Here is a 26,336-nt window from a genome sequence, read left to right on the forward strand (position 1 = left end):
AATATATTAGGATCCATCCCCAAGCAGAAAGGAGGAACCTTCTCATTTCCAGCGGGTTTTTCCCAAAAGCCCAGTACAGCTCCTGTTGTAAATATGTAGATTTCCATGTTTTGATTTCTGGAAAGCACTTACTGAAATGTGAACCAGATAAGAAACACTAAGGATTCGAATCCAGTAAACACCAGAACAAGGCCCTCACCATCTGTGAAGTCTGGGGGCCGGGGGAGAACTCTTCGCTTCTTTCAACACTAACTTCCTTAACCTAAAGAACAATGGAGAACAAAGTAAAAAGGAACAGGTCAAGAAGAACATGACAAAGGTCAGACACACGAGTCAAAGGCAGCTTTATCCCAGACCTAGCCAGCACCTCCACGCAGATCCTCTTGGTGGCACGTGCCACAGACAGGTGGCTGTAGCTGGTCCTTGCAGGATTCTGCAGGGGGACCTGTCCAGTGCACACCACCTTCACGTCCCGCTGTCCTGCAGTGAGTGGTGGGCTGTGGGCGCGGAGTGCTCCGATGCTCACTCACACCACACCATGGCTTTCTATCAGGAAATGCAGAATTCTGCAAAATGCCACTTCCCGCAGGTTCAGGAGGGGAAATGGGTTGTTGTAATGGTGACAGATGAAAACTTCGAGAAATAACAAAGCATGACACCCTAGGCTCTAGTTGGAATCCTATGGCATTAAACTCTTGTATGAAAGGAAACATCAATAAGTGAGAGACGAACTGGTTAACACTTACACACATACACACATATGTATATAACACACATACATATATGGCAACTGGGGTGTTTAAGGCTTTTCTATTATGGTAAAATGTACACAACATAAAATTTACCATTTTAACCATTTGTAAGTACACAGTTGAGTGGCATTAAGTACATTCACATTGTTGTGCAACCATCATCCATTTCCAGAACTTTCTCATCATCCCAAACACAAACGCTGTACCCATTGGATAATAACTCCCCATTCTCTCCTCCCCCAACCCCTGGTCACCAAGATTCTACTTTCTGTCTCTATGAATTTGATTATTCTAGGTAGCTCATATTGGTGGACTGTCCTTTTGTGTCTCACTTATTTAATTCAGTATGTCTTCAAAATTCATCCATGCCATAGCGGGGAAGGATTTCCTTCCTTTTTAAGACTGAATAATATTCCCTGGTCAGCATATGCCACATTTTTGTTTATCCATTCATCTTGACATTTGAATTGTTTCCCTGGGGCATTTTTTTAAACCCTGTCTTCAACTGTGATCTGCATTTTGGAGAAGTCTCTCCGATTTTCTAGCTCTTAAAAATGCTAGGAATTATACTTGACAAATAGATATGTAAGCTAATTTTCAGCGTAATGGGTAAATCAATACATTTTACTCGTGAATATACTCTAAAATCCTGCTTTTAACAGAAATCGCAACCTTCCCCTCCACCCCACACCCTGAGCACACAGGACATTTTTCCTATTTTCAGAAATATCCTTTTGCACCCACAGGGCTGGTTTATACCAATGTAAGTAAAAGCAAAAGTATTAATAATAATAATCAAAGCATTTTATCTGAGGCAGTTGCTGGAGAAAAGGTTCCTGGCGTTGATAACTGTCCCGCAGACAGACTGGAGCGAGCAGGGGCAGAACAGTTTACCTGCAGCTCCGGATAACAGGCTGAGGGGAACTGCCTCCCCCAACCCCCTTCTTCTCAGAATAGGTAGGAACATTCAGGAAGCCCCTTTTCACTTGTCTTCATGTCACCTTGCCATAGAAGAGAATCTGTTTTTTAGGTGCTAGAGAGAATCAATTTCCAGGAAGGCAGGGAATGTGTTTTAGGATCTGAGTTTAATTTAAAGGACTCAGGCACAGCTGCGGAGCTCATAAGTGAGAAGCTCAGAGTGTCTGTCCCTCCTTGGAGCAGGGCTCTCAGCCCCAGAGGCTGGGGGACAGAAAGCCGGCACTTGTGAACCTTCTCATAGGATACAAGGCTGAGTCTGCTTCAGCGGGTCTCACAAGCCGCGGGCACAAGAAGGAGGGGGCGCGTTAGCAACTTTCCTCTAACTGAAGAGTTCAGAAAAAATAATATGTATACAAACAGACAAGGTAAATGTGGCAAAATGTTAACAATCAGTGTCCTGGAGTTCTCTGTACTCATTTGCAACTTTTCTGTAAGTCTGAAATTATTCCCTAAAAAGGAGCTTTAACAAAAAAAAAAATAGTGAATCCAGTTTTGCAACTTTATTCAGCAATATTTTAAAGTCTAGAAGCAGGATCAGAGGCTGGAAAGTATGGTGCTTCTCTGAGCTTGGGTGACCAAGAGAAAACAACAGGAATATCAGGAACACAGAGCCAGACATGCATGGGTTCCAATCCAAGCAACCTGAGCCTTTGGGGAAGCTGATTTGACCTCTACAAGCCTCAGTTTTGACATCTATAAATTAGGAGTAAAACAGTTTGGGACCCTTATATCACCTCTAAATCCTTTAAGTACCTAATACTCAATAAATGTTCTCACCACGGCTGCAATTACTGTGCTGATAGCAAGAAAGGGGGAGGGAGGGGTAAGGCAATCTGGGCTTCCAGAGGAAAAAGTATCAGGAAGAACATCCTCACTGGGATCGGGGATCCGAAGCAAGGCAGGGGGAGGGGGAAGGGGGGGAGCGTGGAATGAATTGCAGTTATGGGGAAAAATAGCATCTGATGAAGATAAATAAAATAAAGAACATAGGTACCAAAGCACAAAATTATAGCTCTTCCTGCATCAACACTCGTGGCCAGCTCACCAGATGGTAGCTACGGTGTTCTGACAGCGAGTGAAGAATTGTGTTTATGACTTTTGTTCTCAAACTTATTGTGTTTTATTACGTTCCCTTAATCTAGCAGGAGTTTACAATAGGTATAAGAGAGTATGTGGAGCCCCAAATATACAAAACAAAAAACCAAACAATCAATCAATTTGCAAATAGTCAACAGATTATCAGTTCCTCTATCAAAAGCAAGATTCCCATAAGCTTATCAGCCTCTTCACCCTCTAGGTCTTGAAACCTTTATCTTACAAAAAAGGAGAAACACCTAGAGCCCTCACTCTCAATGCACGTATTTTCCTAAGTTATGCACCGTATGCTATTGTCAATGCTGACTTATGTTAAATCAGCAAGGGCTGAGTTTCTTATTTTAGACAAAGCCCCCACCTTGGAGCTGCGGCCTCTGGCGGGCAACTCCCAAGTCTTCACCTTCTAGAATAGGAATGAAAAGCCCTAGCTTCAGCCAGACCAAAGCAAATCGACTAGAATAGGCAACGGGGTGCCTAGCTCTGTTCTTCTATTAAATGAATTTGGAAATGGGGGAGAGCAATACGGCACCCCTCCCACTCCAACATCAACTTCTGTGTGCTGGGGAGCCAGTGCTTCCAAGATAGAAGCCCCGAGGAGAGAGGGGACCACAGGCATTTCCCTGAAAACTTCCTAGGGGCCACCTTTACTACCCTGGGGGGCTGCTGGCTTCTGACCCAGGTATTGGGAAGTCGCCAAGAGCAAAGGATTTTTCTCCTTTCCCGTGTGCCTGGAATATTAATACTCAAGAACTTCTCCTCTAAGGTGTCCCCCAGGCCAGACCCCAAGTTAGAACCAAGTTACGAAACTCTGCGGCCACTGTGCCAGGGACTTGCCTTCCCAATGGCGGGATTAGATGGTGGTGGCATGCCCCCGGTGGCCTTCCTAAAACTCAGGTGACACCTCTATCAAAATTGGATACATACATCCTTGGAATAAAGCTGGGGACTGCCCCCCCCCCCCACAATCCATTCTTCCAAAAATACTTAGTGGATGCTTGCTGTGTGCTGGGCCTTTGGGCGGCAGTGAAGTTGCAAGGCCTCCCCACCCCCACCCATGCAGTTTATATTTAGCTCCAGGGTGAGCAATAAACCAAAAATTATACATTATATAATTACAATGTGATGAGTGTGAAGAAGCACACTGTACGATGAGAGCTGACCTGCCCTGGGAGGTCGCAAAGGATTGCAAAGCAGAGGTGGGAGCTGGGAGGAGAAGTGCACTGGGACGCCAGAGACACACGGGGTGCCCCTGGCAGTTGGCAGCAAGGAGCTAGACACCTCTGGGGAGTGGCAGGAGCACTGAGTGCCAAGGATGAGGCGGGGGCTCTGTGCAAAGTGGAGATCAAAAGGAGACGCTGGAGGCCTTGAAGGGGATCTACAGGGACAGACTGTGCTCCAAGCGCGCTGGGCAGTCTCTGGAAGGTTTCCACCCGGGTGGGACACAATCCTATTTGTCCTTGTAAAACACCGCCCTGTCCCTGCCCCCTCCACACGTGCACGCTTCTCAAGCCTCTGCAGCGGCCCTGTCCCACGGCACTGCAGTTGTCTGTTTTCCTGTCTGGACTAACCGAAACCCGTGTCTATCTGTCTTCGTCTGACAGAAGGAGAACTGAGAATTGCACCCTCGTCTTGACGTTCTGACACGGAGGGGACTGAAGAGGCCACAAGAGCTTTAACTTTGTGACTACCACTGCCTGACGCTGTGACAAAGCCTAGTAATTTTTACACTGATGACGAATGGTTCTCAAACCTCAGCCTGCAACAGAATCACCTGGAGAGCTCCTTACAACAGACTGCGGGCCCTGCTTTCAGAGTTCCCAACCCAGCAGGTCTGGGGTGGGGACGGAGAGTTTGCATTTCTAACAAGTCCCGGGTGGTGCTGCCAGGGCTGGTCCAGGCCACACGCGGGGAACCAGCTCCCAGGAAAAAACCCAGGGCATTAGTACAGCAAAAATTTTTTTTACCAAGATCTGTGTCTTGGAACTCAAAGGAAACCTGCAAAAACAGATTTTCTTGAGTGAGCAAATCTGCCTGGCTTTTACACCTAGAAATCGGCCTAGCACTGGGTCTCCCTGACAAGCTTTGGCAGCCAGTCGGGCACAGATTTCTCGAATCCCCAAGCTTTAGAAGTGGGAAATGTTGCAGAATTCTCCAGTCACCAGCCACAGGACTCCAGAATAGTGACACTGGGTGGCAAATACAACTTCTGCAGCACATCAGACCTCAATCTGGTGCACTACATTGGAGGGCCCGGAGCCCACATCCACAGCCCATGCTAATGCATTTGCACCGTTGAGTCTCAAGGCAAATATTCTCCTTAGACCGTCTGTGTTCTTGCACACAGCCCCGTCAAACACCAGACATTTCTTGGTGAGCAGTCAGATACCATTCACCAATTTTCTAAATTGCTAATCAGATAATTGCTGCAATAGTTAATTTTGCAGCCATTCTACATTTGAATAAGCAAAATAGAAAATAATTAGACCCAAACAATCACATCGGTTTAAAAGCACACTAATGGACAAAATTAGTTTATTCAAATTTGTTTCAACATTCATCAGAACGCTTGCTGGTCAATTTGCTTAATGAGTGTTCACTTTTCCGTTAATTTTTCTTGGGTGACATTCACTTAGAGCAATACATTAAGCCTGCTTCCCCCTTTGCAAAGAATTCTTAATGACCAGCCCCATGTTTGAAATGATTTCTTCTCAATTTCTTTGTAGAAAACAAGCAGAAATGTCTGAAAACAATCTTGCTCTATTTTCCAGAACTTAAAAAAAACTCGCAATATGTTCATTGAGAAAGTTTTACTTATTCCTTATAAGGTATTAGGATAATGGCCATCGCTAAAAGCATGGGGGTAAAAGGCCAATTCTAAAATTGTAACCTTTTAGTATATAATTTCAATCAATGGCCAATTGGAGGGAACTCAAGTTGGAGGAAGGAAATTTAGTATTTTTGGAAATCTACATTAATATTATGTCAAGTCTTAGCAGCATTTTTTTCAAATGACTATAATTAGAGATATGCAAATTTTTTCACTGGGAAAAAAAGCTGAGAAACAAAAATGCACCTAATTAAGTAATGATGTTATCTTTGTTAGGTGGTATAAAAAGTATAAATGTGGTTTAATGCTTTTAAAACTATAAAATAGCACTGTCTCCCTTCAGAACTCAAGGAATCTCACACCAAACAGATAATGGCAAAACTGTGTCACTTCTTATAAATTTTCCTCAGAAACAACAGTCAGCAATGAGCTTCCTGGCACTCAGATGATTTCAACCATTACGTTTTGTCATAAACAATAAGCTTAGAAATCTAATGTTAAGTAGGCCATAAAGTGTTCATTTCCATGGTCATCAGTTTTCAGAGTGACAACCACTAACTTTTGTCTCTACAACAAATTTTTAATAACTTATTTTGGAAGAAAATGATTTTTTTAAAACAGCCACCAGTGATTTAATATTTGAAGACTTTACTTTGGTCCAGATGTGGCCGACTCAAAGGCTGCTAAATTTTATGTTTAAAAAGTCAATACAGATTCTGGGAAGATGGAGGTGGTGGTAGCGTAATTATTGATTCTCCCCAACCATAAAAATGGCAAATAGAGCAGATTCCAAAGCTACGGATAACATCCACAACAAAACTAGGTAAGATAAGGTACCCCAGGGCCCTGACTATGAGGAGGAAGGGACAAACTACCGACACCTCCAGGGGTCACCACCTGGCATGCACTAGAGACCTCAGAGGGTCATCCTGAGAGCAGCCACAGAAGCTGGGGGGAGACTCTGCAGGTTCCAGTTTTACGAAAAGTGCAGAGGCAATTGTGCCGCATGCATGGCTAATGTGCCGGAACATTCTGGAGTGGGGGAGGTCTGATGCCTTTGTGCTAATAAGCCAGGACAAAGCCCCACACTGCGGAGAAACTGCTGGGGATGGGGTCTAAGGTGAGCAAAAATGGGGCACAGTCTGGAGGGAGGAGCAGTGGGGGTAGGAACCCCCCAAAAGGAAGATCTTAGGATGTAGGAAAGGAGAGTCCATGCTTTTTACCACCTACATCTGTGACACTAGGAAAGCTACACTCGCCTTCCTAAAAGTAAAGGAAAACTCAGTGAGCAACGGAAAAGCATCACAGGTGAACTCCAAATAGTCATTTTTTAAGAAAAAGGAGCAGAATGACAACCCTCGTCTGAATAAAATCATGCCAGAAGGACACAAAAGAAAATGTATAGTCTAATATTTCAATATGAGCCAAAAGAAATTAAGTAAACAAAAGAAGCCATAAACAACAGCATAAATCAGAACGTTAAAAACTCAGAAATGAGTTGATTGGAGAAAAGGATTTGAAAATGGAGCTGAAAGAACTAAGAATTGAAATAAAACCATTTCAGAAATGACGGGTAAAAAGAAAGAACACGAGAACAAATAAAAATGAATCGTGCTTTAAATGAAAAGAAGATGGAAAGGAGGAAAATTTTTAAATTTGTACAAATTACAAAGGGATTAAAAGGATTTGAAGGGGATAGATATAGAAAACAGGCAGAGAAGACCTAACATATGCACAATGGGAGTTCCTAGACCCAAAAAAGAAAAACAGAACAAATAGTAAACACTAAACTTCAAGAAATCTTTATTGGGGGAAATAAAAAGGACTCTTGAAATTACATATCAAAGCAGTACATCCTGTCCCTGCAAAAAAAATCAACCCCCAGCAGCCAACGCTATAAAACTACCGGGCTTCAAAGAATAAAGGTAAAAAACATTCCTTTGGGTATTTAGGCAAATATACCAGGTTAAGTGTGAGAGAAAAATCAAATGATCATCAGACTTTGACAACACTTTATGGCAAAAGATAATACAATAAAATAACAAAGATACTTGAGCAAAGATAAGATGGGTCAAGGATTTTATATCAGTCAACCTGACCTTTAAGTGTAAAGACTACGGACAGACTGTTGTGAACGGACAATTCAGGAAATACTTTCCATGAGCGCTTGGTGAAGCACCTGTCAGAGGATGAGCTTCAAAAAACCAAAATGTCAGGAAAAGTATGATAAAAGGACCGGTTTCCAGCATTGAATATATATTTACCTGTACAACTGAGACTAAATGATGGTAACAAAGGAGACAGCAAGAGCATGTGATTGCTGTACACTCTGACAAAGTCGTTTTAGTACAGCCATCAGAAAAATGAAGCATGGGGAAGTTCTGAAATTGGAATGCGCTTGCTGACTGCCTTATAGATGTTCACTGGGAGTAAAAGAATATTACCTCAAATCCCCAGCTTGAGGGAGAAAAGAGAGAGGAAAGAGTAGCTGTTGGCTAATTTAAATGTTACAGCAGGAAACCAGTAGAAAATAGTCCCCCAAAAAGAGGAGACAAGGGTATTACAGTAAGGTATAAGTACAAAGGCAACCATTAGAACAAACACATATCTAACCAAAAATACAAATCTCTGCAAATACCCAGAGTTATACCAAAAAAAAAAAAAAGAGAGAGAGAGAAAGTAGAAAAACACACTACTTATTCAGTATTCTTGTTTCAAAAAAAAAAAAAAACACAACAAAAATCTGAATATGATCAAACTTCTAAGTCACCGATTTACAGGAAATACAGGGAATAAAACATGTTAATACAACGGGAATGCAATCAGCAGAATTCAGCCTGAAAAACTGCACAGGACAAATGCCCGGTTTCTTCAACAAAAACAAGGGGCTAAAACCTAGATAAGAAATGACTTAAAGGACATATGAACCAATTGCAAGGTCCATTGTGTGGATCTTGTCTGGTTTCTTTCAAATATTTGTATATTTGTTTATATTTTTATATGTATTTATTTTTAACTAGGGAAATGTGAACACTGGATGCTCAATGACATTCTGGAATGATAAAGATTTGGAGGGGTGTGATATTGGCATCATCATTATGTTTAGAAAAGGGAGTCTGTATTTTCGAGCTACATACTGAAAATGTTTACAGATGAAATTCCACAGTGCTTGAGACTTGCTTCACAGTAACGGGAGGATGAGGTGGGGAGGTGCCATGCTGATACGTTTTGAAGCTGGATGACAGCTATAAGAGGGTTCATTACACTATTCTCTGTTTGAAATGTTCCATAAATAAAAATAAAAAAAATTTTTTTAAAAGTTCAATTCCTCCATGTTGAAATACAATAGTTGCTAAAAGATTATCGACCAAGCCAGGGAATAGCCCCTTAGGCTCCCTACAGCTTTTTTTTTTTTTTTTTTTTTTTACCCTTCCCTGGTCAACTGATAGTAAATTTAAACAAGGTCTACTTCAATGCAAACCCTGAAATTCTCACCCAAAACAATAGGTGCTAACCTATGATAATTACACCAGATAAAAGTAATGGCAAACCTGGAGCAAGCACATTAAAGCAACTGAGTTCGTAATTACTGAAGTGCCCATACCTGTACATCTAAAGCTGGAACACCTGAAGCTGGGGATGCCGTCTTGCCCGTATCTCAGAGGGTACCACTTCCTGTCCCAAGACAGCCTTTATCCTGGAATCCTTCCCAAGGACTTGAACTAACAATACCATAGGTGGCAAGAGTCCGACCACAGTGCCCAAAATGGACAGAGAAGGAACTTTCCAGTCCTGAGTAATTCACCAGTGTCAATTCTCATTTGGGGGAGTCCTTCATTTGAAACCTGAGAGCTTATCACTTTGTGGACCTCCCGAAAGCCACCATAACACCAGCTGCAGAAGCAGCAGCGTTGAAAATCCATCCACAGTAGGAGCAACAGTAAACAGCACCTTGTTGATCACAACGTGCAATCACAACGTGTCACAGTTATTATTAAAACCCAAGTTGGTCAGATTTTGACAAGAAAAAAGACGAAGGAATTTTAAAAGGAGGTGCAGGACCTCCAGTCCTTGCAGAGATACCAAAGAGCATTCAGCCTGGACTCCTGAAACATCTCTCTTCACTGTGAAAGAACATTCTAGTACATTCTGGAAAAAATGGTTCCAAACCTACAAACTAACAATGCACCTTGGCACATTAAAAGCTCCAAAAGTCACAAGGTGAGGACACCTGTCAGTGTGTCACACACTTATCCAATCCTCTTCGGTGCATCCTCCATCAGGGACAACCGGACTTGGGCTCCGGAGTTAACAAAGATTGGGACGTGGAAAACCAGGGCAGGAACTGCCCGTCAGCACCCCCTCCCCCGGGGGCAGGAGGGGTGGCAGCTAGTGACAAGCACCTCACAAGCGTCCCCTGAGGCCTGCCTGCCCGTCTCCCCTGTGCCCTTGAAGCACGTCTCAAATCTATCTCCTTTTTCTGCTACCCGGTTACCTTCTCCGCCTCTCCTCCTGAATGAACCAGTCCCCTCTGACCCTGCAACTGTTCCTTTCTCTGCTTTCTTCCTTGTGACCATACTATGGAACTGAAATAAATCTAAATTAAACTGCTTCCTATGAGAGACCTTCAACTTTCTTTCCATTTTTTTTTTTTCTTTCTGGTTTCTCAGACCTAAGGTCTTGAGAGAAAAAGAATTCGCTAGAACATAAGCCCCAAGAGAGAGCAAGGATTTTTGCCTGATGTTCCCTGCTACATCCCCGACGCTTCAGTAATTATCTGTGAATAAATCTATGGAATCCCGGTACAGGGTCAGTTTAAAGATTCCACAGGGGACCAACAGACTGCAGCTGTCATCTCAAGCTCCACCTCTCTATGGCCAGAGCTGCTGTCCCAGGTGTCCCATATGGAGAGAGAAGCCACCAGACACTGCCTAGGACTCACCTCCCTGCGGGCACCCACTCGCCCGGCCGGCCTCTCTCTGGAAGGCAGTGGTTCTGAAACTAAGATTATCATTTTAAATAATATCCCTTGAAATTGCTGGAATGTAAATTAGCCAACACATTCAGATCTACTAAAAAAACTCACAAACCCTTCTACATATGCTAGTTTATTTTAAAAAAGCGGGGGGGGGGTTCTCTTTTATCAAAGAGATTCTTTTTGGTTCAGCTAAAAACGTATCTACTATTTCCCTGTGGCAAATAGACAGGCAATACTAAAATAAGTAGAAAAACACTTAAACATCCCACTTAAGCATTTTTATTAGCTACTCCAATGATGTATTTTAGATTAAGAATCCTAGTTTAATTTAGCTATGACAAAAATCCTAAAAACCAGTCCATGTGGTGTTTTACCAGCCAATTAAATATCACCCATTTCTTAAACTGAAAATCTTTCCAAGGTACCTTCTCTCAACATCAGCCATTAAAAAGAAAATCTGCATTGTGAAAATCAGGATGGAAATGCAGTTAAAGTATTTTATAAGCTAAAAATCGTATCACTTTAAAAGTTCTCATACTACCTTTATTCTAGTGTAAGTAGAATTCTCAGGTTTCTTAACATAGTCTTGTTTTCTTTTTAGGCATGCACTAGCCAAGCAGAATAGTAGCCAGTGTCCACAGCCACCTTTCACACTTCTAAAATCTTCAGTAAATATTTACCCCAGAAACCCCTACTTACATTGGATCCCTTTCTATAGATACTTCTTTCCAGTAGAGACACATTAACTTCCAAAGTTCTATGTGATAATGCTTTCCTTTGTTCTAACTCTGTCAAGTAACTCCTCTGCTTAAGAGCCTACATGGGCTATTATATTTAAATTAGTAGGAGTCCCTGATTGTTTGGAAGAATTTTCTAACACCTTCTGAAATGACCTGAGTTAGCTGAGGTAAATAAACCCAAATGAAGTGGGATATTTTGCCTCACCGCAGTAAACAATTTTAAAGATACAAGGTCAAAGAGCTTTGCCTCATTTTCGTTTCCTCTCTTATCTTTTTCTCTACTTGGTCCAGGACATGGCATTCACTGGTCCCTAAGGGTTAAAATTCTGCCACCACAGCCACCTCATTCTCCCCAAGATCCCTGCTTTGGAGAGGACAGTCATCAATGCCCCTAACTGCCTTGCAGTGCAGGCCTGGGGCGATCCGGGGAAGAATCTCCAGATGCCCCAAGCCACACAAGACCCTTAGCAAGGTTTGGGGGTTTGTCTGTTGCTGTTTTTCTGTGGAGGAATGAACTGGCATAAACAAAGTTTGTTAACTGCAGGTTTATCGTTTTACTCTTTAAAATCTGTTAAGAATCAAAGATCATCTATTGCCCCTATCAGATGTTGAGCCCACCAAATCTGTAATCTTGGCTGGCGGCAGGGGTGGAGGGTAGGAAGGTGGGAGAGAGTAATTAGCCTTGGACTTCAAAACAACTCAAAGTACACATCTGTACTGGATTTGCATTGAACATACATAGGCAATGCATACAGAAGTGAGACCAGTACCTTTTCATGTGTAAAAGTCATTTCTTGGAATAAGCAACTATAGGAAATAGGAACAGCTCTATAGGAAATACTTCAATTACTGAAGAATAAAAAAAAAAAAATCCAAGTGCCCTAAAAATTATCCCATCGCATCGTCCGATAGTCTCTGCAGAGATTCTCTCCAGGGAGCCTTTGGCTAACTCTAACCGTTTGTTTTTGCTGTTCACATTTTCACTAAATCCTGTCCCACTCTTCAAGATTGAATTCAGGCCCCGTATCTTCCCCTGAAGCAGCCATTCTACTCAAGAAATGATGCCTACTCACCACACAATGGTAAGGAATAGGACCAGAACTGTTACATAAATCTTACTGCAAATCCATTAACATTAGCTCGCACCCAGCATTCATCTTCCTGCAGATCCTAGGCTCCCTAAAGGCAGGGATCCCACCTGAGACACAGGACCAGTAAAATGATGTTATCAACCAAAAGTGAGTGTTGAATTGCAATTTTGTTTCTACCACCTTCCCCCACTGGAAGCCTAGCCGATTCAGAACATGCCACTGAGCCATGGCCATGCAATGACCAGAGGGAAAGGACAGATGGGAAGGGAAGTCCGAGTGATGGGTCAACCAGAGTGAATAATCCATCCCTGAGGAACCCAGGGGAAAGGACTTCAGTGGCACGGCCTTCGTCCTTACCTTTCAGCCTAGATGACGCGTCGGGTAATCACAGACCACAACCATTCTTAACTGAGGACTAAAGGATCAATTATGGATTTCTCTAGAACTCGATCTTCCTTTTATGTTTCTTACTTTGACACTCGGTTTAAGTTATCACACTGTATAATTTGTTCTGTGGTTAAATTCCCCCCACTCCCAAAAAAGATCAATAACCCCTTTTTAGGCTGGGTTCTTTCTTGGCTGTTTTCAATATAGCCAAAATTGTGACTACGGTGGTAGATCATGTTAGAGTCCGCCCAGTCTTTATGAGAAACACCACCCCATAGCCAAGACAGTGAGGAAAGAAAAACGCCTGGTTATTTTCCCATTTCCAAATTATCCAGAAACCATTTCAAACAGGCCCTTAAAGGGTCATCAAACTAACCGAGTTGGACAGGACCTAAGAACCATTTCAAAATGACAATTATTTGGCTCTCCTCATACCTCTGGTGAAGATCCTGTAACTATCTCTGCTAACACAATGAAGTCTTTTCCAACCCTTTCAAGGAAAGAATTTCTCCTAAAAATAAAATCTCAATTTCTTTCTGGGGCAATTTAAACTACTCTTCGTTTTGTTCTATTCTTCATTCACACGGTACAAATATTTGAAGACTGCCATTCACTAAACCCTCCCTTCTTATCTTCTCCAGGCTTAATAAATCCAATTTCTTTCAGTTGCCTTCCAAGGGCCTATTTCCCAAAGCTTTCATCAACCCTATGTCCTCCTTCTACACCCAAAATATCCATTTTATTCTCTGAGAAAAACAAAAAAATATACCTTGAAAATGGTCTAATGCAAAGAAGAAACATAGGATAACCTTCCCACTACATATTTCTTTCCATGAAAACTGACTTTTCATCCTGTGACTGGTACACAGTTAACACTCTACTCTTTATAATCCCCAAATGCTACCACACTAATATACAGCCACGTTCTGTGACATTGGGGGGTGGTTTTATTTCTTATATGGACCTGACCCTAAGAAGAATTTCCACTGTGTCTATGATTGGAGTTTCAAGTAAATGCAGCCCGTCAATAGTCAATGAACACACATCACCTTCCCTCCCTCAACCAGGCCACCCCTCCTCTTGGCTTTATTTCCATTAATTCCACAGTGCGGCCTTTACTCCCAGTTACCTACCCCCGCAATAACTGTTCTTCCCCTCAATCTCATCAGTGCCTGACATACAGAAGGTCCCGTATATATGCCCGTGAGTAAAGTCCTGAACCTCTCTCTTCCTTGTGTCTCTTAAGCACTCTCCCTTTTTTCCAGAGCATGCACCCTAACACCCACCCCTTCATCCAGAAATGATCTAAAGTCTGTCCCATCCAGCTCTCCGCCAACACACAGCTCTCAACCATGAGATCAACCATCCTAAAAGAGGCTCCACATAACTTTCCTTCAGATACCTAGCGTGCCAATGTTCACGGCAACGCTGCTCACAACAGCCAAAAGGTGGAAGCAACTCCAATGTCCATTGAAGGTGGAGTGGATTAACAAAATGTGGTCTATACACCCATGCAGTGGAATATTATTCAGCCTTAAAAAGGAAGAAAACCTCTGCTACAACACAGATGAACCTTGAGGACATTATGCTAAGTGCTATAAAACAGTCAGAAAAAGGCGAATACGGTATGGCTCCACTGCATGGCTCCACTTATAGGAGGTACCTAAAACAGTCAAATTCAGAGACAGAAAGTAGAATAGTGGTAGCCAGGGGCTGGGGATGAGGAAGGGGGAGTCGTTGTAAAGGGTAAAGAGTTTCAGTTTTGCAAGATGAAAAGAGTTCTGGAGAATGGTTGCACAACAATGTAAATGCACTTAACACTGTTTAACTTAAAAATGGTTAAGATAGTAAATTTTATATTATGTGCATTTCATTAACCTCTCCCTCGGTCTTGGCCACCCACAGCAAGCGGGGGTGGGAGGGTGGCCAAGTTTGAGGACAGGACTTGGCATCTCGCTTCCCCAGACTGTGGAGCAGGTTGGGAAGTGTGCTCACCTGGACAGAATGGTGGAGCAGGTGGCCTTGGACTAGTGAGCAAAGCCTGGAGGCCCACGCCTGGGTCAAGTCCACCTTAGCCTTGACTTCAAAGCCTTCTTCATAACCTGGACCACATTCAGTACTAAATACACCCTCCGTCCAATGCTCCTGGAGGTTAATCAGAGGCGTCCACTTTCCCAGCCCCTTCCCCTCCGATTCCCCACCCCCAGCCATCATAACAATCCCAAAATAAGGTCTCAGCGTGGTTCCACGTTTCTCCTACTTTTTTCAACTGAAGATTCAACTACAGACCCTCTAGCCTCCTCCTTTAAGGTGCAGAAATTAATCTCAAATATTAGCTCCCACGTGGACACTTACACTGACCCCTGATCTCTACCATCTGCCCATGAGACTTCAGCTCCTCTCCTTTACCATCCTGCCCAGAGCACTTGGCACTTGGGCTCAAGGCTACTCTCAATCAGTGGCTGTGCTCTTGGAGTCCCTGTGAGGACCAAGGCATGGGGACTGATGAACCTTTGTTAGACTGAATCCAAAATGTCTACAGAGTATACACTATGTTCTAAGCTTGGTGTAAGCGCTAGAGAACAGGAGAAATGTCAAACCAATATTTACTGAGCACCACAGTGTCTAGCCTACGGCAATGGGCAAGTTCAGCTTGGTCCCTGAACTCCTAGGAAAACCAGTCGAGGAAAAAGCTCCTCACTCAGGGAGTTTTCAATGCCACTTTGTAAGGAAACAGAATTCATGGCCCCTACCTACTTGCCTAGGGAAAATGGCCATTTACAGACATCCCTGCTACTACACACACCTTTATCGAGAAATCTGTATCTGCTTTGGTGGAAAGTAACCGAAGGTTAAAAAAAAAAACAGGCAGAGAAGTATCCATTACCATTAACTGTGAACTTCTAAAAAAAACTAGACATTCAATATATAAACTTCATCTTAATAAAAAAAAATCCTACATAATTTGTTTTTACACCATTTGCATTTTTTTCCTAAGAGCGAGAGTTCAAAGAAGAACATAAAATCAGCCTGATAGTGGAGTCCACACACTTCCTCTGCAAGCAGCACTGTGCTAAGCATACCACACGCAGAAACTCATTTAATCCTCGCAGGAGCCTATGTCATTAGCCCCATTTTACAGATGAGGAAATAAAGCTTAAGGAGAGGTTGTCTTGGCCCAGATCACACTGCAGGCAAGTGGCAGAACTGGAATAAAAACCCAGCCTGTCAATTTCAGAGCCCAGGCTCTTAACCCTGATGCCACATGCACTGCATAATAATTTGGCTTAAACCTTAAATTTTGCAAAAATGTTGAAAACCTAGCTGTCAGAAAGGTATGAAGTGGAAGATATCTAACAAAAGTGTGTCATGACCAAAATGTAAGGAAGCAGGCTAATGAGTAAGATTCCTCTTTCATCTTCTGATAGGAAAAGTATTAGGTGTGAATGTTTCTGTTGGAGAAATCATCTGAGATGTGTGGGTTTTTTCCTGGGGAAAAAAAGTCCAAGATCTGTTCAATCTCTAAGACCAGTGATTCCCAACTCTTACCAAATGCTAAATCAAACTCAAGGCAAAAAAATTAAAGTTTATTTCATTTTAAAAGCTGTCAAGTTAATACTTAATTGGTACCTATGTACAAGGATCATAAACAGAAATAGTCAAATTCTACATATGTGAAGAATTCCCTCATTTATTAAGTGTCTATCCTGTCCCGGATCCTGTGCCAAGCACCTTTATAAAAATCTCTTTCTAATCTTTAGGGCAAGCCTATAAAGAGTAGGCACTATTCCCATTTTAGGGAGAATAATAATTCCTATTTTACAGATAATAATTATGGCTAACATATATTGAACACATAGTATGGTGTGCCATTCTAAAAGCTTTCTATGTAGGAATACATTTACCAGCACAGAGAGGTTAAGTAATTTGCCCAAAGTCACAGAGCTAGTAAATGACAAAACGAGGATGAAAAACTGAAGTAGAAAGGTAAAGCAACTTGCTCCAAGGCCACAGCAGTGTCAGCCAGGGAGCCATCAGACTAACACAGTCAGCCGGCCCATGTTCCTTCCACATGTCACCTGCCTAGTCCCACCTGTGTTTACCAGGGCCTGGCAGTAGAGAGCTGTAGAGTCTGATGTGACCTGAAGAACACAGGCCCCATATCTAAAGGGGCCAGGGCCTTCAATTCAAAAGGAGAGAGAAATAAGATCTTGATAAAAAATTCTCTAGATTTTTAAATATTGCCTCAATGTTTTCTAAAAAGCAAGATGTAGGCAAAAAAAAAAAAAAAAAAAAAAAACATATGCATGGGCTATTGGCTTACAACTTCTCTTTACTTATTAAGACTCTTAAATCAAAAGATGAGCTTTATGATCATGTCCAACAACATCAGAAACCAGAGCTGCTAGGCCATGCTGACTCACAAGTCTTCTCTCCTTTCAACATAGACAGACACTGGGTTTGCCCTCACGTCAAACTTTTACCTCCGCTAACTCCTTTCTGGGCCCTCCTTACTCTGAGCTTGCAAACTATGTATTCAAGTTACTGAAACTGCATATGAAATTTTGCATATTTGGATTCCCGCAAATGTCTTTTAATCCCACTTTTTTAAAGTTACCCCACATGAATGCAGCAAAATAAAAAGCACTTCCCACATCTGAGCCTGCCAACTCTTAAACTAAATTAACTCTGGAGAAAATGCCGCTGCAGCCTTGACCACTACCTTGACGAGGTCCCCACACTGCAGTCCAGCTGCGAGAATTGCGCTTGGGCCACCGTGGCTCATTTCCTCATGTCCTTCTTTAATCAGCTGGAGGAGACTTGAGGAAATGAGTCAAAATCCTAAGGGTAACTTCGAACGGCTGTCAACAACAGCAGCAAAATTCATCACCACAACAACATCTGTACGTAAATGTGCTCCAAGGGAAGCCCACGGAATACTTGGCACATTTCTGATGAGAATTTCTTTGGGGAGAAAAAAAGGCTTTGAGTGGTAAATTGTCGTTATTTCTCACCGTGTTCATCCAGGGTAAATAGCCAATGGTATCAGCCGTTATTGGGGGTTTTCTTGTTCACAACTATGCACAAGTATCGGAAGCTAACACGATTTTTATTTTTTGCAGTGGGAGATGTATTTCAATTGAGTTACATCATCTTTTAGAGTCAGCTTATCTTCACTTCTAAGGGACCCTCACTGGAATGGGACAGTTAATACCTAACGCCCGAGGACCGCAGGGTCAAACGCCTACACCTCCTCTTCTAAGCTATAATTTAATGAATCCTCCCTCAGTGAATACTTCCCTAAAATTGAGAACATTCTAACTGGGGCAATTCTAGGTCTTTTTCACCCAAACTGGGAAGGCAGTGACCTTGGCCATCCTGCATTCCCAGAACCTTCAACAATGCCTGGCGGATAGGAAGGACTCGCTGAATATTTCTGAATGAGTCTTGCTTTACAACAGATTCTGGTGAATCATGTAAATGGATATATGGGCATATGGGGCCAAGAGCAGGCTTCACCACTGATTATTTTGGGCTCATCCTCAGCCAGTTTCGCCAGTTGTCAAATAGTAGGGGTGGTGATAGTACTAGCTCCTGGGCCTGTTGAAAGTACCAGAAATAGCAGGTAAAGCCCCCAGCACGGGGCCTGGCACACAGTTTCCAATTAAAGAGCAACAACTAAGTACAAGAGACATGTAATGTGAAATTCAAGGCACATTAGAAATCGTGTTGGGAATGCACAGCATCCATGATTTATACAGTCAAGAAAAAATGTGTGGATGGGCGGGAAAGACCAGCATAGGGATAAATGAATTATCTGGGATCCCTTTACAAAACCATCACATTACTTCCAGCAGGATCATAAGTCAGAATGCCTTGTGTCCAGCTGCTGAGGATAAATGGAGCTTCACATCTGCAGGAAAAAGGGGAAGGTATGATTCACTCTCCCTTGCAGGTTCATCCTGTTGGGCACAGGAGCTGTAAATACTGAGGCGGGGGTGGGGTGGGGCAGGGATGAGGGTTATTACAGAGTTGGCATCTCCCAGCCATCAAGGGGCCCTGCAGAGGAGCACGTGGGCATCGAGGGGTGGGCAGTATAAAACACAGCTCCCTGCTTAGCCAGGGCAGACTAGTAAAATGCACCCATACACCAAGCACCAATCAGCCCCTGTAACAAGCAGAGACAGAGGAATTTCAAAGAGGCAGGAAGGGATCAGGGAAAGAGTGGAACAAGAGTGCTGGGTCTACACTCAGAACACTGGAGGGGGAGCATTCTGCACCCAAAGGATCCTTCATGATGCAGATGCCCCATTGTACTCGGGAGGAAATCGGACTCCCCAGAATTTAAGCGACCTGCCCTAAGCAACCTGCCCAAGGACATGAGCCAATGAATGGCAGAGGACAGAACACAGGGACAGAGCAAGGATTAGTCACTGTACCACACTGCCCCCAAGGAGACAGACCTTAAAATTCCCTTTGCCAGAAATCTTTTGGAAGGAGCAGGCTAATTAGGAGGAAGAAGGAAACCATTCATTCGTTTAAATTTTAGAAAGGGAAATATTCAGTGTGGTCTGTCTTTCTAGTGTCCTACTGGGGTCTCGTTCACATATCTTAACTGATACTATTAATAAAAAAGCCAAGGCACAAAATCATAAAGACCAAATGTGCCATTTTAAGTAAGCTAGGCGATCGATCTGAACACTCCCTCGTGACCCCTGCTGACCCCTCGTACCGCACAGGGGTCCAAACGCAAGGCTTCTCTTCCCCCACGGGAAAGCCTTCACAATGCCTCAGAAGACTGGGTGGGAGGCTGTGTCCTGAGACTCTATAGAGAAACCGACCGACAGCTTCCTTGGGAGCTCTAGATTCCAGTTCAGACTCACTTTCTACCCTAACATCAGCAGGGTGACCGTAAAGGTTTTTATTTATTTATTTATTTAATGACCTGGGAGAGGTCAGGGCTTCAGGGATTAGCCCCGAGACTCGCGCTCGCACCAGCGACACCTGGAAAAATGGGAACGGGAGGCAGGAATCTGGCAGAGGCTCCGGGAATCTGCAATATTAATAAATCCTTCACCGTAAGACCCAAGTTCCCGCGCGGATGTAACTGGATTTTCCTAACGGCTTGAAGAACCAGTAAGATTTGCAACAAAGTTCCACTCCATCTCCCACCCCCCTACCACTAGCAGCCCTGAAGTACAGATATCCAGGGGGACTGGGGGTGGGGGGCGGGGCGGACTCTAATCTCAAAATTCCCGATAAAAACAGGGACCTGCGATTGCAGGTCGCACACTCCGCGACAAGGGGCTTCCGGAGCCCGGCAGGCTGGCCGGGCACTCTGGCGGCGCGCGCGAAACGGCTGGGGTCTGGACCACAGCGTCCCAGCGCGCTGTCCCTGCCTCCCCCGAGCAGGCGGCAAACGCAGCCTCCAGCCGCTCCGGGGCGCGTGGCAGGAACGAAACGGCGCCGCGGCAGAAACAGGCGAGCAGGAGATTTAGAAAAGCAAAAAGTCTGCAACCTAGCGGCTGCTTCCCACACGCCCTGCCCAAGTTGTCCCTTTCGCCACCACCCCCCGAGGGTCGCCAGGTCCGGCCCCAGAGCCGCACGCCGCGCGATCCCGGTGCAAAAGCATAACCAGGAGGCCGGCAAGCGCCGCAGCCTTCGGGTGGCGCCGCGAACAGAGGCAGCAGCGGGTCGGTCCCCAGCTCTGGGCACAAAGAGCGCCTGCGGTTGGAAAGCAGCAGCCGCAGAGCAAAGGAAAGGCTCTCCAACTTTGCCCTCGGCGCGGCGGAGAACCTGCGGGCCAGCCCTCCTGTGCCCCGATCACACACGCAACTTTTAACAAAAGGAAGCTGCGGCCGCGCCTCGCACGGCGAGATAAGGCGCTCGGAGCTAACCCTCAAGACGCCCGCCCCGGCCACCCTCAGAGGATCGGCACAAAAGCAACCCCAAACTCGCACGCAGCCTGCAGCCTCGCTCACGCCTAAGCCCCCTCGCTGCCCCCGATTCCCGAAGATCCCCGGCTTCGCGCCCCCCACCGCCAGCAGCTAGGGGCTCCTTGTGCAGGTGAGCGAGGCAGGGCGCAGGAGAGTCCCCGGGCCGCCTCGAATCTTCCCGGAGGCTGGAAGGCATGAGGATTGAGGGCCCACAGCCACCTCTCAGGACGCACCCCGGTGTGCACTACCCCTCCCGGGCACAGGCTGCGGCGGGGAGCGCGGCCTGGGTGCCCGCAGCGGTGTCCCACCTGTCTGGACACGGAGCAAGAGGAGCAGAAGGCAGAGAAAATCCCAGGCGCCGCGAGCGCCTCTCATCGCGGAGGCTGCACTGGGATCGGAGCTCTGGTCCACGTTCCAGCTCTAGCCCAAGTGCACCGAGCGCGGCAAAGCCGAGCCCCCAGAGCCGCGAGCGCGGAGCAGCAGCCCCTCCTCCCAGCGCCCTCCCCCTGCGCGCCGGCCACGCCCCTCCCCGGCGCCCCTCCTCGCCTCCCCTCTCTCGCTCCCGCCTGGGTCTCGCTCCTTCGGTGGCGTCTGGCCCTGGCTCTTTCGACGTGCTAATCCCGGGGGGCCGTGCCCGCGGGGAGGGGGAGGGCGCGCGCGCCCTCGCCCGCTCTTGACCCCGGAGCCCCTTCATCTCTCCACCTCTCCGCCCCTGCGATGCGGTCCGCCCGCCCCAGGGGGCCCCCGGACGAGGGTGGTGCTGCCCGCTGGCTTTGTGAGGCTGGGCACCACGCGCTGCACTTAAGGACACCGGCCCGCCACCTGGCAGGTGCTCCCCAGACAATAAAGGTTGGCTGCCGGCCCCTACAGCACGCTCGGGAGGGAGGAGGCTGGACGCCGCTGGTGGTGGAGGTGGTGTGGGGACGGGAAGGGGAGGGTGTCTGAAATTGGGACCCGACATTCTTCTGCATAGCTGTTAGGAGAGGGGGACCGAGCGTGGCGCCTGGCACCGCGGTAAAAAGCCGAGCGGGGGCTTAGGTAATTCTTTATGTTCAGTTTCTCCACCTGCTCCGTAACCTGTAAGAACACAGTTGGTTTCTATTGGTCGGCGTGGCCTCCGCCCAAGAAGCCCCTGTCGCCACGGTGGAGACTGGGGCGGTGGAGTGAGGAGGGGCGCCTTGCGAAGTTTGCTCTGATAGCCCGGATTTTTGCACACATTTGTCTCTGGGCGCTTTTTTTTTTCTTTCTTTCTTTCTTGCTTTCCTGTATGGTTTCTCTGCCTCAGTTACAAGGCTGGGGATCCCTGCGTTCCCTTTAGCTGCCCTTGCATGTCCCAGGAGCAAAATAAAAGTAAAATGATTCTCTTAAGTCAGGTTTCACTGCCCAGAAAGTGCTTTTACCCACTTGCTCATGGTGGCAGTCCTTGATTGGAAGATAATAGCAGTATCTGTACAGGGTTTTCTAGTTCTTCCCCACACTGACTGTTCTTTCATGCTCACAATAACAGCTTTGTGAGGTGGGTGGATAGATATGTTTATTATTGTAGTTCTAAAAGTAACCCAAGATCACATAGCTAATAGAGGGGAGACCCAGGGTTTGAACCCTCGTTTGAAGACCTACTCCAAGTATGGTGAGCTTTTCTTATGCATTCTGATAAACCAATAAAACATCCCTCTAGAGAGCTTCAGAATGGAAAATAAATGAGCTATGCCCATCAGAAAAAGAGAGAGAATAATTTAGATGCAGCTAGACTCTTCTCTAAAGTTTCACCCAAGATATACAGTTGCCCAACTCCCCCACTTCATTCAGCATTGAAAGCTCTCCTGTTTGATGGTGGCAGGACCCAGATGGTTTAAGAAAAATGATTTTTAAAGCTAATCACTTAAAAATTATCATTACTAGAGGATGACCAAATGATCAATGTGTGTAATTGCCTCTCTTTCAATTTATGTCTTTATTCACTCAACAAGCATTTTACACGTCTACGATGAGGCAAGGAGCTAGACACTGGGAGTGCTATTGTTAACAGACAGAAGTGGGCTCTGTCCTTACAGTCAGATACAGGACCCCACTCTCCAGTGTCCTAGCAGATGGCTTCAATCATACAGCTATAGGAGAACTGAAACTCAAAAGGTCTCTGTGCCCTGGGCCATCAGATCTCATGCTTTTCTTAGGATGACAGATAAAAAGATACCACTCAGAGCAATCATAAGTTTCTGGGAACTTGATTTATTTCTAAAATCCATTTTGTATTGAGAAAAAAAATCATTATGAGTTAAAATATCAACGTTATGCCTGAGAGAGAAAATTTACAATTTTCTTCTTCCATCAGCTGATATTGGAAAGGATAACATCTTCAAAAGAGTGGGTGAAAAGAGACCATATTGCAATTTAATTCTAGGCAAGAAACTTCTATCAGAGAAAAAAAAATACTGAATAGGGAATTATACAATGCTGGACTGTCATTCTGTTTGTCATTCAACAAACATTTATTGGGCACCTAGGGAGGCAAAAGCTCTACAAAAGTAAGACAAAGTCCCCGCGTAGAGGAATTCACAGTCCAGCAGGGAACACAGGCACCCAAGATAAGAAACTATAATAGCGGCTACCAGAGCCCACATTAAGCCGGTACACACCAATTTGGCTATATTGATTGGTGGAATATTGGAACCTTTCTGTACCGATACAAAAAGCCATTCCCTAAACACCTCCTAAGTGCCTCCTTACCCAACCTACCCTTGAGACACCCAAATCACCTTAGATCTAGCAACTAAAGGTTTGATGCTGGGCACAGCAGAGAGCCTCCAGTACCTGTGCCTTCAGGGTTGTTTGCTATTTTTAACAATACCCCTTGCCTGTTTTGTACTGAGAGAAGGCATATTTATAAGGTACTATGAGTGAACTGCTATGGGAATGAACTATATTGTAGATCAGCACTGTCCAATAGAACATTTGCAATGACAGAAATGTTTTCTATCTCAGGCAGGATATATGGGTCAGTGCTGTAATGTATTTTGTGATAGTCCCAGGCTCTTTCACAGATTTTACTGTTTTAAGAATTGTTTTAGTGAGGACTCTTGATTGCTACTTGTAGAAACCCAGCTCAAACTGACTTTAAGTCAAGCAAACAAAGAAACATAAAATCTAGTGGCTCTTATAATTGGGAAGTCTAGGGATGATAGTATTTCAGACTTTCCTAGATCCAAAGTCATCAGGACCTGAAGGGTGTGTGTGTGTGTGTGTGTGCGTGCAATTGCATGCACATTTTTCTCTGTTTACCCTTCAGCAATGCTTCCCTGTGTTGCTTTGCTGTCCTTTCGTACATTCAGGCAGCTCTAGGCTTACAGTTCCTTAGTACTGATGAAAGCACACCTTTCCCGTCCCATAAACATCTCCTATGAAAGTACCGAAAGTGAGTCTCACTAACCTGGCTGAGTTACATGCCCACCCAGAACCACCCACTGAAGCCAGAGGGATGGAGCGTGACCATTGGCCGGGACTCAATCACATTCCCCCACAGGGAGCCGGGGTTGGGAGTCCGCTTCATCCACTCCACATGACCTAAGATGGGGAGGGTGCATCCCCAAAGAAAAATGGAGGTACTGTCACCAGAAAAAGGAGGAATGATGCTATACAAATAGAACTAACGATGTTTACTAGTCTCACACAGCCAAAATCTCTAACTTGAAAAAAATGTTATTATATTTCTGATTGTAAAAGTAAAGATGCTTATTGTCGAAGATTTGGAAAATACCAAAATTGTAAAGAAACAAAGAATCACCCAAGGTATAATCACTGCAGAGTTTGTTTTAGTATGTTCCTTTCTAATCTTTTTTCTCTGCTTATGTGTGAAGTTTTTTTACTGTACATAATTAAGAATCCTACTATATTTGCTAGTTTTCTAACCATCTTTTTCATTAAAAACATGAGCATTGTCCCAGATCATTACAAATTCTTTGGAAATATAGTGTATAATGGCAGCATAATGTTCAATTGTGTGGATGTACCATAATTCTGTATGTTTAATCATTTCTTTATTGTTTTTTACTTTTTTTTTAACTTTCTACTATCATAAATTTCTTGATGATTAATATCTTGGTGAATAAAACTTGCCTGCCTCTGATTATTTATTTACTGTAGATTCCTAGAGGTGAAATTACTACACCAAGGGTATAATCCTCTTCAAGTTTGCTTTTTAATAGTACTCATTTTTCGGTAACCATTTGAAAGTCTTTTGTCCACGAAGTTGAAAAAATGAATATACAATCCTCATTGTTAGGCTATCCTAACAATAACCACCTCACAGTTTACGAGGATGAAAGGGGGAAATACATGGTCTTTGTTCCAGCTTTCATTCAGTTTTATTGAACACCTTGTATGTGCCAGGTGGACTCCACTAGGGGCCCAGAATACAGCGTTAGACAAGATGCAGATGCTGCTTTCCTGGGATTTACAGGGAAAGAGGAGACAGAGAGAGAGAAAGAGAGAGAGACATGTAAAGAAAGCAAAGATTACATTGTTTTAAGTTCTCCAACAGAGGTATGAACAGGGCAATGTTTGAACACAGAGGGCACCTAAATCATGTGTACAGTGATCTCATGAGGCTTCCCAAAGTGGTGGCCATTGGATTCCGAGGGATCAGGAGGTGAGAAGAACGGGTGAGCGGTAGGAAGTGCACATGCAGAGGACCAGAGGCAGGAAACAGCACGAGGAACATGAAGAACGACTAGTTCAGCAGAGTTAGGAGAATGGGACTTGGGGCAGTTGAGACCACAGAGGTGGACTGCAACTATATATGCCAAGAAATGGGAACTTCATCCTCTGAGCTTTGAAGAGTCACTAAAGGACTTTCAACGGGGGCCTGATGTAAGGTTTACATTTTGTGGGAAAGCTCAGGGAAGGATGAGTTGAAAAGGGACAGAACTTGAGGCAGGAAGAAAATGGTTAGGAGCCCAATGCAGTGATCCACAGGGGACGTGGGGAACTGAATTAAGTCCTCCGAGGTGAGAATGGTGAGAGGTGATGAGTAAGAGAGATATAAAGTAGACTCAGTAGGTCTTGGCGACTCATGGGGTTGTGGAAGGAGAGTGGAAGAGGGACTCTGGGATGATGGCCCGATTTCTGGTGTGAGCTACACGTGCTCCCTTCCAACAAGACATGGAGGTAGTTTGGTAGTGGAAGGGGAAGGATTTGGAGTTGAGCCTGTTGGGTGTGAGGTGCCCATGGGTGTCATAAAGCTAGATGTGCAGGCCTGGGACTCAGCACAGGACCAAGCTCGAGCGAGGGGGCTGTCGCATCAGATTTGGGTGAGGGAAGTCCAGATAGAGTGCCCACTGCAAGGAAGGCAGAGGGAAGATGTCATCTCCTTGGGGAATATCCACATTTAAGGGACAGGCAGAAAAAGCATCAATGGGAGTTTGTAATCATAATGAGAAGTGACAACACCTACCACTGTCGTGAATTTTTTCTGTATACTAACTCATTTAATCCTCGCGATAACTCTACCATCAGGTACTCTTGTTCTCCCGATTTTGCAAACAAGGAAACTGAG

The 26,336-nt window shown here is 44.6% G+C and overlaps 1 protein-coding gene across 4 annotated transcripts in view; it reads right to left on the minus strand.

Annotated features, from left to right (window-relative positions):
• Positions 1 to 21,160, minus strand: part of KIT (KIT proto-oncogene, receptor tyrosine kinase) — a 75,369-nt gene extending 54,209 nt beyond the window's left edge. For all 4 annotated transcript variants that reach the window (XM_069457182.1, XM_069457185.1, XM_069457181.1 and 1 more), the window contains exon 1: positions 21,094 to 21,160. In XM_069457182.1, coding sequence (XP_069313283.1) covers positions 21,094 to 21,160 — 67 coding nt within the window. The remainder of the gene's footprint in view (positions 1 to 21,093) is intronic.
• Positions 21,161 to 26,336: the final 5,176 nt, after the last annotated feature.

This window comes from Eulemur rufifrons, chromosome 24 (genome assembly GCF_041146395.1).
Source record: "Eulemur rufifrons isolate Redbay chromosome 24, OSU_ERuf_1, whole genome shotgun sequence".
NCBI classification, from domain to species: domain Eukaryota; kingdom Metazoa; phylum Chordata; class Mammalia; order Primates; family Lemuridae; genus Eulemur; species Eulemur rufifrons.